The 15,544-nt window shown below is 42.8% G+C and overlaps 1 protein-coding gene across 3 annotated transcripts in view; it reads left to right on the top strand.

Annotated features, from left to right (window-relative positions):
* PLA2G4A (phospholipase A2 group IVA) overlaps positions 1 to 15,544 on the top strand; it is a 205,719-nt gene that overhangs the window by 44,472 nt on the left and 145,703 nt on the right. For all 3 annotated transcript variants that reach the window (XM_060774522.2, XM_060774519.2, XM_060774518.2), the window contains exon 2: positions 980 to 1,120. Coding sequence is in view for 2 of the 3 variants with exons in the window: in XM_060774519.2 (XP_060630502.2) it covers positions 1,088 to 1,120 (33 nt within the window). In the remaining variant the exon portion in view is untranslated. The remainder of the gene's footprint in view (positions 1 to 979; positions 1,121 to 15,544) is intronic.

The raw sequence follows: 15,544 nt of genomic DNA, 5'->3' as shown, positions 1-15,544 counted from the left end.
TCCTATATAACTATACCTCTTATAGTTTGCTTTTCTTTTCACACATGCGCCCTTAATCTACCTTTCCCAACCCTTAACTTCCCGTCTTGGTTTTAGATTAATATGTGCTATAAATTTTCAGTAAAAATATTTTTTAAAAGAATAGGGGATTGCTCTTTTGGTAGGACAAGTGAGTGTGGGGAGAGTACTGAGGTAGGTGGATCCATTTGAAAGGGTTTATTTTCTTCATCTACATGTCCCTTTTGATCCAGTTAGATCCATATGTTAGTGGTGGCTGGTGGCTTCAATGCAATGGCATGGTGAATGTGCCCTAGAGTTTGGTGCAAAATTTAATGCCAAAATAAATCAATCACATTTCTGGATAATTCCTTTGAAGTTTTGAAGAAGTTCATCATCCCACTCAAACTGTAATTCACCACATTCCTAAACTATCTATTTAGTATGTAAATTAGCAAATAATGGACCAACAAATATAGCTGTCTTAGATTTACTTTTCTTCATATGTTCAGGCTGGCAACCTTTTATCTTTATTTTTCCTCCTGCATTATCTTTTAAACCAATAATGGACTTACTGCACTGTTTGGTGAAGCAGGTAGTATAGGGATTTGCATGCAATGAGTGGGTGTCTCATCTGTCAGTGACATCTAACATGTCGGCATAATGTGTCCAATTCTAGACAATCTTGCAACAGTTTTTTTGAAAGGCCAGCAAGGCTGCCACTTTATGATAAACTAGAGCATTATAGTAATGCTTCATTGATAGCGGGAAGCTTAACAGGTATACTCCATTCTGTTTCCTCCTTGCTGGCTGTGGGTTGCTTTTCCCTTGATTATTTTTTAATCTTATTTTGGCTTCTTATTTCTGCCACAAGAAAGCTTTTCAGGGTTAGGGGTACTGTTATATTTTATCTGGAGATATACTGAAAAATAGGAAGATAGTATAAACAAGATGTTTAAACTTCTTTCTTTCTCTTATGCAGCCACTGAAAAGAACATATCAATTGAAGTTATCCAGCATGAAAAAATATTAGATCTGCAAGCAATATCACTCATCTTGTGATCTAAGTTCAGTTACTGAAACAAAAAAAATGTCCAGTATAGATCCTTATCAGCAAATTACAGTAAGTAGATATGATTTTTTTCTGTTGTGCAGGATATGCTTCCTGATTTCAGGAACTATGCATATGTAGTTTTGAGTATACCAGTATATGTTTTGAGTACACAAGACATATTCTGAAATAGTGTCAAGAAAAAAACATAATTTGAATCCCTTTAAGAACTCAAAGCATTGAGTTCTGGCTAGAAATCCTGGAAAGAAAGCTGTCATTTTTAAAAGGGCAATCTGTCTCAAATGCCACTGTGTCAAGTTAAATGTTCAATTGCTTTCAAAAATGAGCAATTAACGATTTTTAAAAGAAGCAAAGATGTACTGTATATACTCATGTATAAGTCTAGAAATTTTAGACAAAAAATAAACAAAAAAACCTGGATCAACTTGTCCCTATTGTCAACTATTCCATCCTGGGAGGACTCTAAACCCCCTTCTATTATCATAGCCATGACACCACATCTGGCTTTTTTGACGGCCTGGGTGAGAAAACAGTAGCTGCATCGGCCAGTGATGGATGACCTCTTGAGTTGGCATTAGTGCTTTCTCCTCTACTTGGAATGATGATCAATTATTCACACGTCATATCAAAATCCAGAATCCAAACCTGCCCTAGACTTATAAATAAGGTCAACTAATACATGAGTATATATGGTAGTGTCTTGTTGTTTATTCACTTTGCCATGATACAATTTCTTCTTTTGACATTTTTTAAAATAAAAAAACCCTTGAAATATGTATATTGAAACTTTCCTACTGGCATCAGGGACAAAAAGCTCCAGTGTTTTACTAGATTCCAAACGATAGTTTTAGTGCTCAAGAAATGCCATAGCTTTGTATACGTTATTTTCTTTTCCACAGCTATGCTGTTTGAATTCTATGTCGCTCTAGCGAGGATGTTCCATAAAGTGCTTTTAAATCCTGGTTTCCAGTGGATTCTGGTTTGTGATGTGCTTTTAGTTCAACTTTCTTGTGACTTATTTATCAGGACATACCAAACTCTGATTGTAACAAGCTACTGGGAGGCAGGGAATTAACATGTTCTTTCTATTAATCTCTAGGTCTTCCAGGGTGACTGTGTAGTTAATTTCTTATAAATGTTGACCATAGAGTTGGCCTGGAGGATTTACAGACTCCTGAACAGGTGTTCTCTTAAGTACAAATGCAGCAGTTTTTAAAATGTGCACACTCTAACCTCTGAAAGTGGAGGATACTGTATTATTATTATTATTATTATTATTACTATTGAATTATAGCTTTTCAGACTTCGTGAAAGATTATTTTGAAGAATTTGAATTCCTTGGATTGAATCATTTTGAATTATTGTTACCGTAATCAGAGTCATTGTTGGAGCTTCAGGTGATTTAAAAATAAATAAAACAAATACCGATAAAAACAAATTTTGTGTATAGATAAAATGATAGAAAACATTAATGTTCGAAATACCAACTATGGAATTACAATAATTTAAAATATTTCCATTTAAAAGGTAAACATAAAATAGTATAGAATATTATTAACAATCCTTTCTTTATAAATAAATTTCCATATCTTGTTGAAATAGAAATTTTTCTATTGTGTTGTCAAAGACGTTCATGTCCGGAATCACTGGGTTGCTGTAAGTTTTTCGGGCTGTATGGTCATGTTCCAGAAGCATTCTCTCCTGACATTTTACCTGCATCTATGGCAGGCATCCTCAGAGGTTGTGAGGTCTGTTTTTCATTTTCATTCTCAGCATTTTTTTTCATTTGCTCTGCCTAGTAAAGGCGTTTAGCCTGAGACCAGCCACCAAGAAAGCTTTCTTCTGTGTTCATACAGGTATTCCTATATGAGTAACAGGACTGAGAAAACAGAAAATAACAATGGAGACTATGAAGTATCCTCTTATATGTATAGTGTTTTCTCTTAAAGTAATATATGGGCTCCTTGTTTAATCAGAAGTATAGAAACATACAGCCTGGAATGTGCTTGGATTCTCAGGGACTAACTAGCAACATGTGTTCAGAAGCAGATACCACTCTGCTTCCTTGAAGTGATCCAATATCTGCTCTGTGGCTTTGGGTTTTTCTTCACACAGTCATATCCTTTTTAAGTGAGTCTGTTGTGAATACTCTTTGACAGTGTTTCATCATTTCAGAATTTTACTAACATGCTGGTTTTCTTTTCTTTTTCTTTTAATGGAGGAATGCATTGGGAAACATTACAGGTTATCATTGTCTGCTGTCTGTAAGAAGCTGAGACAAGGTGGTACTGCCACCTTCCGGATGAAAAGTTTCATTTGGAATGAACACAATATTTAAAAGACCCATCTACATAGTACCTAAAACACAGGGTTTCCCTTGTTAAAAGGGGGATGTGGTGGCTACATTATAGCACTAAATGCGTGCTGATTCACTGCAACAACCAAAAAATACGGGATAAAAAGTACCCCTTTTATCCTGATTTTGGCCAAAAATATTAGCATCACATGTCTATTCCTGCACTTAGCAAAAACATGTGAATTTCCTCCCCTCCCCCTGTAAAGACTGCTCCAGCACATGCCTGCTTTTTAAAAGCCTGAAACAACTGATCAACAATTGGGCTGTAAAACAAAACACACACTTGAATTAAAGAAGCACGAATTGAGAGCAATTAGAACTCTCTGAAACTCTTTATTTGAAATGGTATAATATTAAAGAGAGCTTGAAAAAAAACAATTAGAGGAAGGTAGAAATCTGGTGGATTTTTTTAAAAAAAATCTATTTTGTGCTGAACCTCATATGTGCGCATGCTAATCTGCTTATATTTATATTAAGATATTTGCATGTGCACATATATGATTCAGCGCATAATACTGAAAACTTCCACCAGGTGTCTGCCATCTGCCCCCCCCCCCCCCCCCCCCAATCTTGTTCCGAGACAGAGGAGACCTGTGGGTATGGTGAGGGAAAAAAAATCTTTGGATGCACAGGTCTGTGTGGGGACCTGCTCTCAGGTCCCAGGTTTTTTTTGCCTCCCTCTTAAAGCCACCTTTTTGTGCTGTCTGGAAGCACCCTGAGCTTTCCTTATCCAAAATGCTTGGGACATGAGGTTTTTTTAAAATTATTATTTTAGTCCTTTAGGGTTTGGAATACTTGTCTTTGCATATACATAGTGAATAAAGGATGGGGAAAGTGGGGCTAGTTACACATCCAGCTTCCATTGATTTTACAGGAGTTGTCAAAAAGGAGGTTTTTTTTATCATTAAACTAAGTAAAATGCTGTAAAAAAGTAAACTCTGTCATGCAAACATTTGAAAGAGTAGTAATTTCTGTTAACACAGAATAATGAAGTGACCAATCTCAATTCACATAGGTTGATTTGAATAGAATCATACAATCATTGAGTTGGAAGAGACTTTGTGGGCCATCCAGTCCAACCCCCTGCCAAGAAGCAGGAAAATTGCATTCAAAGCACTCCTGACAGATGGCCATCAAGCCTCTGTTTAAAAGCCTCCACCACACTCCAGGGCAGAGAAATCCACTGCTAAGTAGCTCTCATAGTTAAGGAAGTTCTTCCTAACCTTCAGGTGGAAACTCATTTTCTGTAGTTTCAAGCCATTGTTCTGCCTCCTAGTCTCCAGGGCAGCAGAAAAACAAGCTTGCTCCCTCCTCCCTAAAACTTCCTCTCACATATTTATACATGTCTATCATGTCTCCTCTCAGCCTTCTCTTCTTCAGGCTAAATATGCCCAGCTCTTTAAGCCGCTTCTCATAGGGCTTGTTCTCCAGAACCTTGATCATTTTAGTCGCCCTCCTCTGGACACATTCCAGCTTGTCAATATCTCTCTTCAATTGAGGTGCCCAGAATTGGACACAGTATTCCAGATGTGATCTAACCAAGGCAGAATAGAGGGGTAGTATGACTTCCCTGGATCTAGACACTATACTCTTATTGACACAGGCCAAAATCCCATTGGCTTTTTTTGCCGCCACATCACATTGCTGGCTCATGTTTAACTTCTCCACGAGGACTCCAAGATCTTTTTTACATGTACTGCTCTCGAGCTACACATCCCACATTCTGTATCTTTGCATTTCATTTTTTCTGCCTAAGTGGAGTGTCTTGCATTAGTCACTGTTGGACTTCATTTTGTTAGTTTTGGCCCATCTTTCTAATCTGTTAAGATCGTTTTGAATTCTGCTCCTGTTCTGGAGTATTGGCTATCCCTCCCAATTTGGTGTTGTCTGCAAACTTGATGATCATGCCTTCTAACCCTTCATCTAAGTCAATAATAAAGATGTTGAACAGGACCGGGCCCAGGACAGAACCCTGCGGCACTCCACTCGTCACTTCTTTCCAGGATGAAGTGGAAGAACTGCTGGTGAGCATCCTCTGGGTTCGTTCGCTTAACTAATTACAGATACATTTGCCTAGTTTATTTGCCAGAAGGTTATGGGGGACCTTGTCGAAGGCCTTATTGAAGTCCAGATACGCTACATCCACGGCATTCCCCGCATCTACCCGGCTTGTAACTCTTATCGAACAAAAGAGATCAGATTAGTCTGGCATGACTTGTTTTTGATAAATCTGTGTGGACTATTAGCGATGACCGCATTTGTTTTTAAGTGTTTGCAGACCACTTCCTTAACAATCTTTTCCAGAATCTTGCCTGGTATCGATGTGAGGTAGACCGGATGGTAATGGTTTCAGTCTTGGGACCACATTGGCCCTCTTCCAGTCTGCTGGAATTTCTCCCGTTCTCCAAGAATTCTCAAAGATGATTGCCAATGGTTCCAAGATTACTCTTGCTAGTTCCTTCAATACTCTTGGGTGCAATTGATCTGGCCCTGGGGATTTGAACTAGTTTAGTGTGACCAGGTATTCCTGGACAACTTGTTTCCCAATTTGGGGTTGGATGTCCTCTAATCCCTCATCCATTCCATCTTGCTGAGGTTGAATATGACTTTCTTTTTGTGAGAAGACATTAAGTAGTTCTACCTTTTTCCTACCTCCTGTCAGCATTGCCCCATCTTCTCCTCGAAGGGGTCCTATCATCTCCTTGTTCTTCCTTTTTCTACCAATGTAAGCAAAGAAGCCCTTTTGGTTGTTTTTAATGTCCCTGGCAAGCCTGAGCTCATTTTGTGCTTTAGCCTTGCAAACCTTTTCTCTACAGGAGTTGTTGTTTGTTTGAATTCTTCTTTGGAGATTTCTCCTTTTTTCCACTTCTTGTGCATGTCTCTTTTGAGTCTTAGCACAGTTAGAAGTTCTTTGGACATCCATTCTGGCTTCTTTGCACTTGTCCTATTTTTTCTCTTTGTTGGCAGCGTTTGCAATTGCACCTTGAGTATTTCATTCTTGAAAAACTCACATCCATCTGTAACTCCCTTTTCTTTTAGTATCTGTGTCCACGGAATGCTGCTCAGTATTTCCTTCATTTTTCACAAGTCAGCTCCCTTAAAGTCCAAAATGCAGGTTTGACTTATCTTAGTTACGGCCTTCCTTTGTAACACAAACTGCAGGAGCACATGGTCACTTGCCCCTAAGGATCCGACCACTTCAACGGCATTGATCAGGTCCTCTGCATTTGTTAGGATGAGATCGAGAATAACTGATCCCCTTGTTGCCTCTTCTACCTTCTGGATCATAAAATTGTCTGCAAGGCAAGCAAGAAATTTGTTGGACTTTGTACTCTTGGTCGAGTTTATTTTCCAGCAAATATAGGGATAGTTGAAATCACCAATGACTACTATATCTCTTCTTTGTGCCTGTGTGGTCAACTGTTGGCAAAAGGCTTCATCAAGTTCTTCATTCTGGCAGTTCCCCTGATTCCTTTCGAGATGCTTTCAAGCTGGTTTTCCAGATTGCAGTCTTGCATCTTTTCTGCAGCATAACAGTTTTTTATATAATGCTACTCCGCCTCCTCTCCCCTATGTTCGGTTTCTGTGAAAGAGATTATAGCCCTCGATGTTTACATTCCAGTGATAGGAGTCATTCCACCAGGTTTCAGTGATGCCTATGACATCATAATTTTGGTGTTGTGTCAAAAGTTGGAATTCATCTTGTTTATTTCCCATTCTCTGTACATTAGTGTAATGACATGTGACCCCCTGAGATCTTCCCCTGAGCTGTTTATTTGGGATGATTGTGCTTTCGGTACTTGGTCCTTTTTGTGTTTGTGCAACCCTCTGTTTAGCCTTCTGGCGGTTCCCTGACATGCGTAAAGTACTGATCGCAAGGCTGTTGTCCCCCTTCTCCGGTGGACCTAGTTTAATGTGTGCCTAATGAGGTTTGTGAGTCCATGAGCAAAAAAGTGTTTTTCTACTTGTGTGAGATGCACCCCATCCCATGCCAGTAGGCCATCCTCCTGGAAAAGCAGGCCATGGTCGAGGAAGCCAAAGCGTTCCTCCTGACACCATTTTCTAAGGCAGTTATTCACCTGTACTATTTTTCTGGCCCTTGTAGGGCCATGTCTTACAACTGAGAGGAAGAATGAAAAGACCACCTTACATTACACTGTTTTAGCTTTGTTCACTATTGGCTGCTACTTCCCGGCGGATGTCAGGTGGTGCAATACCGGCTAAGCAGTGTAATAAGGAGTTGAGAGTGTTCTGGTTTGCTGGGTTGGAAGGGTGCACATTGGTCCACCATCAGGTGGCCTGAGAGACCTGGTTATAGAGTTCTGGGGGCTCTCAATGGACTCTTGATGAATGTCATGGAGCTTGCTGAGATTCAGTGCCTTAGGATAGAAAACGGGAAGGCAGCTAGGCTCCCTCTGTGAAAAACTGCTAAAGCCCCTTTTCTTATGGCTTCATTGGGATCCCATTCAGGGGCCTTTTTGGTGGTGAAAATTACTTCTTCATTGACACTCATCTTCAATGCCTCCCTTTATGTCCTTCTCTTGAGCCACTGAGAGGAGCCTACATTTTTCATCTGCCATTAAAGGAGTGGACAGGAGGATCATGACCTCCCCCCAATGTGGCCCATGGGTGATGAAAATTGTCCTGAAAAGCTCTTGCATGGCTGTGGGGTCCTGAACTAAGGCACCAGTAATGTTCTTCTGAATTTGAGGCCAAGGATGGTGAATAAGACATGAATCATGGTCGTCTGACCTCCAGTCCCAGCATTTCCCACAAGGGGGCCTGTATGATGGCAATACGAGCTGATGGGGAGCTGATTCCTCAGGCTGTCCCTAGTGATGGATGGCTGAAAAGTCTTGCCCTGGAGTGGCTGTGAGGGGCCAGGAGCAGAGAAGAGAGAGTCAAGAGTATCTCCGGGCACCATTGGGGCCACTGTAGGAGCAGGAGAAGCATTAGGCACCGGTGGGGCCTGAGTGGGAACTAGGAGGGTGGAAGGAGGAGGCTGGGATGCTACAAGGCTCCCGGGTCAGGAGGGACATAGGGAGGTGGGCAAGCAAACGTTTCTAAGAGATCTTCTTCTGGGGCCAGCAGAAGGGCAAGAGGGGGCTTACTAGGGCCAGCTGATCTTTTTTCCTGGGGTCCCACCACCTGGGTTTCGGCTGTTGGCCCCACATTTCTTCACAGTAGAAGATGGGAGCATTCAGCCCTTTCTGCCTCCCTCTGGTGCATTGTCATGAAACACACTGCATTTGCCAGTGCATCCCACTTTGCTGTCTGACTACAGTGGGCTTGAAGTTAGAGAATGGTCTCCTTGTCTAGACTGCCATTTACTGGCTAGCAGATCTCTCTAGCCAATGGGCTAGAGAGATCTGCTATTTGCAGATGCTATTTGCAGATGGCTATTTGCAGATGCATAGTCTAACTAATCTCTTTGGCTTGAGGGGTACCCCCTTATGTCATCCCAGTTCGCCAAGACCTTACCCAAGGGAGAGTCTTCTAGGGATATGAAGTTTCTGCTGGACACACCAATACCCATTCTGTCAGCCCCTGTTGAATGGTTAATGAATCTGAGCACCAGCCAGAGAATGCCTCAGTCTAAGTTTAATAATGAAGCCGAGAGACTAGTTGGTCAGTTGTCTTCAGGATTCTATAGGGTAGAAGCATTTTTTCACATTCCACCTCCCATTTCTCAAATACCTGCAAGCATGCAAGACTGAACTTTTCCTATCCTCAAAATGGCTAATATTCTGCACCATCTAGGATTTGTTGCTAACAGAGCCCAAATTATTCCATCTGGAGTCCCCACCACCTAGGAATTTGAGTGTGTGAACAGGTTGCTTCCCTCCCCTCCTTACTTAGGATTAGTCCCCAACACCTGTGGCTTCTCTTCTTGAAGTCTCTGCTCCTTTGTGCCAGAGCCCAGTGGTCGATCCAACCATGAGAGATTAGCCTGTGTTATCAACAATTGAGCCCTGTGAGTGCTCTGGCCAAATCTGGGGCACCTATTGGAATAGAGCAATTTAAAACATCCATGGGTAGTGAGATCTGAGCTGTGGATAGCGAAACCTGAGGCATGGATACCAAGTCCCAATAAGCTGCCTTGTAGGTCCATGTACCTGGCAAGAGAAAAAGCCCAATATTCCCAAATAAAGCTTGGAGAAGAAGTCATTGAGGTAGTTTATTAAGTCAGTTGAAGTGATGCCAGCCAGGAGTATCTGCCAAAGTAATCTGAGATACCTTACAGTAAAAAACATGCATTTTTATACAATCAAGCCCTTTAAATTCCCTGTGTTCACCCCAGCTGGAGCCGGCTTTGCCACAATTGGTGGAGCTCAATTGACGTCATAGAGAGAGACGTCATGACTTCCGAGGGCATCCTGAAGAGGCAGGACTGTGGCAGGACTGTGGCACTCGCTGGCTAATGGGAGAGCATTTCCCACTCCCAATGCAGATTCCTGCTCTCCAGTGGCTGACAAAGGCAGGCTACTTCAGAAGACAAAGGTGCTGAAATGAGTTCTGAATGGATTACTGGGTCCTGCTGAGAGACAAACAAAGGGGGCCATCAAGTCCCATGAGTCTTTATTGTTAAGATTATTGCAATCTGACTCCTCAGAATGGGTGCAGCACCTCTGACGCTGATGTCCATAGAGTACGAAAGCAGAAATATTGTCCATGATGACAGGATTAAGTGGTCAGTTCCTGGTAAAGGGGAAATGTCATTGTCGGAGATGGGGCATGACCCCCTAGCAAACTGTATGGTCATGCCAATGTGATGAATTAAAGTAATGTTCAGGTGGCTGAAACAAAGGAAGGGTGGCCCCAGTAAATAGGTCCTGTTATTCTCTGCCCAGTCAGAGATCTATGGGACCAGTAGAAATGGACTGGCCTGAAGGTGATGAGTGATTGAAAAAGGTAGTTTAAATGATTGCAGTTTAAGGTGATGAGTGATTCAATAGGTAGTATCCACGGAGGAGAAAATATGCAATAAATTCATGGTTACCAGGAAAAACCCAGCAAATAGGTAGGTCCTGGTATCCACGTGGGAGGTTAATGTCAACACTGGGTTAGTGGGGCAAAGATAGGTAAGTTCAGAGCCAGCGGGATAGGAAAGTTTTAAATAAATGAATAAATTGTAGGGCCCAGAATTGGACACAGTATTTCAGATGTGGTCTGGCCAAAGCAGAATAGAGGGGTCGCATGACTTCCATGGATCTAGAGTCAGGATCTGGTCTTCAAGCTAAAGACAACATAAGCTGGAATCCTCCTTCCTGACATTGAAGTGAAATATGGGCTGATAAGAGGCCATCTGGCCAGAGAGGGATGCTCTGTGCTCTTTGTGTTTCCTGAGAATGTAATGAAGCCATAAAGATAAGGGGGGAGGAAGGAGGGGTGTAACATGGGTTGGTAATATACCACTGCTTTGGCGGGAAAGCTTCAGATCTAACTTCGTTTCACCCTGGCAAGACTGAATAATAAACGTGTATCTGAGGAATCTCCCTTGTGAGCGTGCTTTTGTTCTGAGATCTGCCTGGAGCTGACATCTAGACACTATACTCCTATTGATGCAGGCCAAAATCCCATTGGCTTTTTTTGCCGCCGCATTAGGCTCAGGTTTAATTTGTTGTCCACAAGGACTCCAAGATATTTTTCACACGTACTGCTCTTGAGCCAGGAGTCCCCCATTCTGTATCTTTGCATTTCATTTTTTCTGCCTAAGTGGAGTAGCAGTATTCAGGATAAAATCAAGTCCAACTTAGTCCGCATGTGTGGTCAATAACTTTAGTCTATTGCAGGGTTCAGCCATTACTCTGGAAATGCTTCTATAGCCAGGATTTCCATAGCCAGGATTTCACTAGCTTTCTGAAGGTCAGGAGGGAGGGGGCAGATCTGACCCCAATCAGAAGAGAGTTCCATAGCCACCACAGAGAAGACCCTGTCTCTCGTTCCCATCTGACGTGATTGTAAAAGTGGCGGGACCGAGAGCAGGGCCCCTCCAGACTATCTTAAACATCCTTGATGGTTCATAGGGGAGAATACGTTCAGACAGGTAAACTGGGCCGGAACCGTATAGGGTTTTGTAGGTTAATACCAGCACTTTGAATTGTACTCGAAAGCTAATTGGGAGCCAGTGGATTTCAATGTCCACACAGAGTCCACCCTGTCTGGTGCAGCTCAGGATTTCATGGTTGCCATGACAACCATGGGGCTGTCCCAAGTGGCATCAGGTCCCACTCATGTAGGTGGTCACATTCTGGATCTGGTCTTTATTGCAGATGGGGGTAAAGTTGGTGTGGAAGAGCTAAATATTCTTCCATTGTCATGTACCAACCATTACCTGATCAGCCTTAGCCTTACCACAAACTCGAACCTCTGCAGGGGTGGAGGACCCATTAAGATGGTCTGCCCCAAGAGGCTTATGGATCCAGAAGGATTCCAGATGTCTGTTGGGGATTTTCCTGCCATGGTGACTGATGGTCCTGTCACAGCCATGGTTGACCTCTATAACTAGGAGATAGCCATAGTCCTCAGCAATGAAGCAGGCAAGAAGGAGGCTAGAGTGCCACTGGCGGAAAACTCAAAAGGCAGCTGAGTGAACACGGGCTAGAGCCTCTCTTAAGGCCTAATCCACTGTGATAAAGACCATCAGAGTTGTTTCGGGTAGTCACAGAGCTCCTTCACCCCCACCAGGGTGGGGAGAACCTTTACCACCTGGCAACTCGATGTAGCGAGTTCGCACATCATTAGGCAGATAAAGTCACTCAACTGCATTCCGACTTAGACGCCGGTTTTGTTGTAGTGTCCATGGATGTAACTGAGGTACCTGTCCGTCCGGTTTTGATGGATTCGTTTCAACCTGTTCAGCCTGATGACGTGGACAAGATTCTTGAAGCCATGAGAGCAACCACCTGTGCCCTTGCCCTTCCTGGCTGACCAAGCTTGCCAGTGAGGGGTTGGCTGAGTGGATCTCAAAGATTATAAATGCCTCATTGGAACAGGGACATATTCCATCGAGCCTGAAAAGTGCAATTATGAGACTGTTACTCAAAAAGGCATCCCTAGATCCTAAATAACTACCTGCCTAAATAACTACCGGTCCTAAATAACTACCTGCCAATTTCTAACCTCCCTTTTTTGGGCAAGGTTCTAGAGTGGGTGGTTGCCTCCCAACTCCAGGGATTCTTATCTAGATCCATCACAGTCTGGTTTCAGACCTGGCCATGGTACTGAGACACCTTTGATCGCCTTGGTGGATGACCTCCGAAGAGAGCTTGACAGGGGGAATGTGTCCTTGTTGGTTCTCCTGGATATCTCAGCGGCTTTTGATACCATCGACCATGGTATCCTTCTGGGGTGGCTCTCCGGAATGGGTCTTGGGGGCATTGCTCTTCAGTGGCTCCACTCCTTACTGGAGGGTCACTCCCAGTTGGTGAAGCTGGGGGATACCTGCTTAGACCCGTCGCCTTTGACCTGTAAGGTCCCGCAAGGTTCCATTCTATCCCCCATGCTTTTTCAATATCTACATGAAACCACTGGGTGAGGTCATCCGGAGTTTTGGAGTTGGGTGCCATCTGTACGCAGATGACACCTAACTCTACTACTCATTTCCACCAAATTCCAAGGAAGTCTCCCAGGCTTTGAACCAGTGTCTGGCAGCTGTGATGGACTGGATGAGGGCTAACAGGTTGTAGCTTAATCCAGACAAGACATGGTCAGTCCCGGGGCCAACCGGGGTAATGGGTGGCAACCTGTGCTCAATGGGTTTATACTCCCCCTGAGGGCGCAGGTCCATAGCTTGTGGGTCCTCTTGGACTCAACACTGTTGCTTGATGTTCAAGTGTCGGCGGTGGCCGGGAGGGCCTTTTTACAACTCAAAGAAAGTTGTACCATACCTTGTGAAGTCTGACTTGGCCAGGGTGGTCAAACACCTTGGTTACATCCAAACTGGACTATTGCAATGTGCTCTATGTGGGGCTGCCCTTGAAGATGGCCCAGAAGTTTCAACTGGTACAACGAGCGACAGTCAGGCTGGAGCAAACTATAGGGAGCATACAATGCCCCTATTAAAATAGCTTCATTGGCCGCCAATAAGTTGCCGAGCCAAATTCAAGGTGCAGGTCATAACCTATAAAGCCCTAAACGGTTCGGGCCTCGCCTATCTCAGCGATCGCATTTCTTTCTATGAACCAGCGTGAACTCTAAGATCTTCCAGGGAGGCCCTCCTTTCGCTCCCACCACCATCACAAGTATGGTTGGTGGGGATGAGAGAAAGGGCCTTCTTGGTGGTACACCCTCGCCTCTGGAACACCCTTCCAAAAGAAATAAGACAGGCCCCATCCCTCCCCTCATTTTGCAAGAGATTGAAGATCTGGTGGTTTCAACAAGCCTTCGAGAATGACCAGATCTAGCTCAGCCTCAAACATTGCTGAATATGGCCTTATACTTCCTACCTATTACCCTCTAATACGCCCTGGAAATGAGCAGCCACAGACCCGTACCTGCTATTGTTGTTAGCCTGTTATAGCACTGTATTTAATTCCCGGTCCCCTCATATTTTTGAGTTTGCACAAGCCTCAGCCCGGTCTTTTAATTGCTCTGAACAGGCAGGATTATTTTTAATATATATGTGTTATTGTGATAATTTTATGCTTATATTGTTTTGTTAATTTTATGTCAAGCAGTCTGTGCCCCAACATCTGAATGGGTGGATGGGGCTCCTTCTTTGGAAATATACTATGAGGTAAGTCAGCGAGGTTATTAGAACTCAAATTGGAAGGGTCAAAAAGATGGGTGCAAATAGAAAAGCAGTCTGCTCTGAAGGCAAAAAGACAACCATCAGTTTCACTTATCCATGCAAAGTCGTGGAATGTATCCCCCCCCCCCCTTGGATAAAGATATTATACTGTAACTAATATTCTTAGGAGAGTAATGAAATCAGGTTAAGCCAACCAGTGTACCATTTAAAATTTAAATCCTGCCTTAGAAGAGCATATGAAGTGCTGCAGAAAGGAAAAACGCCACCAGCAATAATCTTATCTGGGCTGTGACAGCAGGAATTTCCAACCAACATCTTGCCTAACCAGTTTGTTTGGTTTTCAATGTACTCTCTCTATTCAAGCCATCTTCTAGTTGACTGGACATTAAAAGAATAACAGGACTATTTGTGGCAAGCTTGCTAATAAGAATAAGACACTTCTCAAGGCTTTACTAGGTTCTCTTGCATAATTTTATGGCACATTGCAACTGGAAATCCAATACACAATTAATTTCACGTAAGAAAAAATAATAGCCATGATTATATGTTAAATTCATATTACATAGTGCCCTGGTACCAATCCCATACATAATACATGGGCTTCTGTACTCTAGTTCTGTCTTGTACTCTCACTTAGGCACGGAATTTGTTTGCCAATCCATTCATGATGCCAGAAATGGATTTAGAATGGAATGAGCTTCATTGGAATTAAGTAGAAAGGAGAAAAAGAACTAGGTATCATGAGCATATTGATGGCACTGAATTTCAGATCTTTGGACACCCTCTCACAGTGGTTTCATGTATATATTGAATTGCATGAAGGTTAAACAAAGCCTCAAGGAACTACACAGGCCATTTGCCAAGGCACTGAAGAGGAATCCACTTGCACCACATTGGGGAATTTTTGCTCCAGGGAAATAGAATCATAGAATCATTGATTTGGAAAAGACCTCAGGGGCCAATTACAGATCCACTTAGCCATAGTTTTGCCTAGGCCACATTTGACTAGTTTGATTGCTAGAAGGTCATGGGGACATTGTCGAATGCTTTACTGAAATCCAGATATGCTACATCCATGGCATTCCCTGCATCTACCCAGCTTGTAACTCAATTGAAAAAAAGAGATCAGATTAGATTAGTCTGGCATGACTTGTTTTTGATAAATTTGTGTTGACTATTAGCAATGACAGCATTCATTTCTAAGTGTTTGCAGACCACTTCCCTAACAATCTTTTCCAGAATCTAGTTGTTTGGGTCATCCTTTTTTTCCTTCTTGAAGATAGTAACCACATTTCCCCTCCTCCAATCTGCTGGAACTTCTTCCATTTTCCAAGAACTTTCAAAGATTTTATTTATTGAGTCATCA

This window comes from Anolis sagrei, chromosome 4, assembly GCF_037176765.1.
Source record: "Anolis sagrei isolate rAnoSag1 chromosome 4, rAnoSag1.mat, whole genome shotgun sequence".
Classification (NCBI taxonomy): domain Eukaryota; kingdom Metazoa; phylum Chordata; class Lepidosauria; order Squamata; family Dactyloidae; genus Anolis; species Anolis sagrei.
The sequence above is the reverse complement of the archived record's forward strand: the minus strand, read 5'-3'. Positions and strand labels throughout refer to the sequence as shown.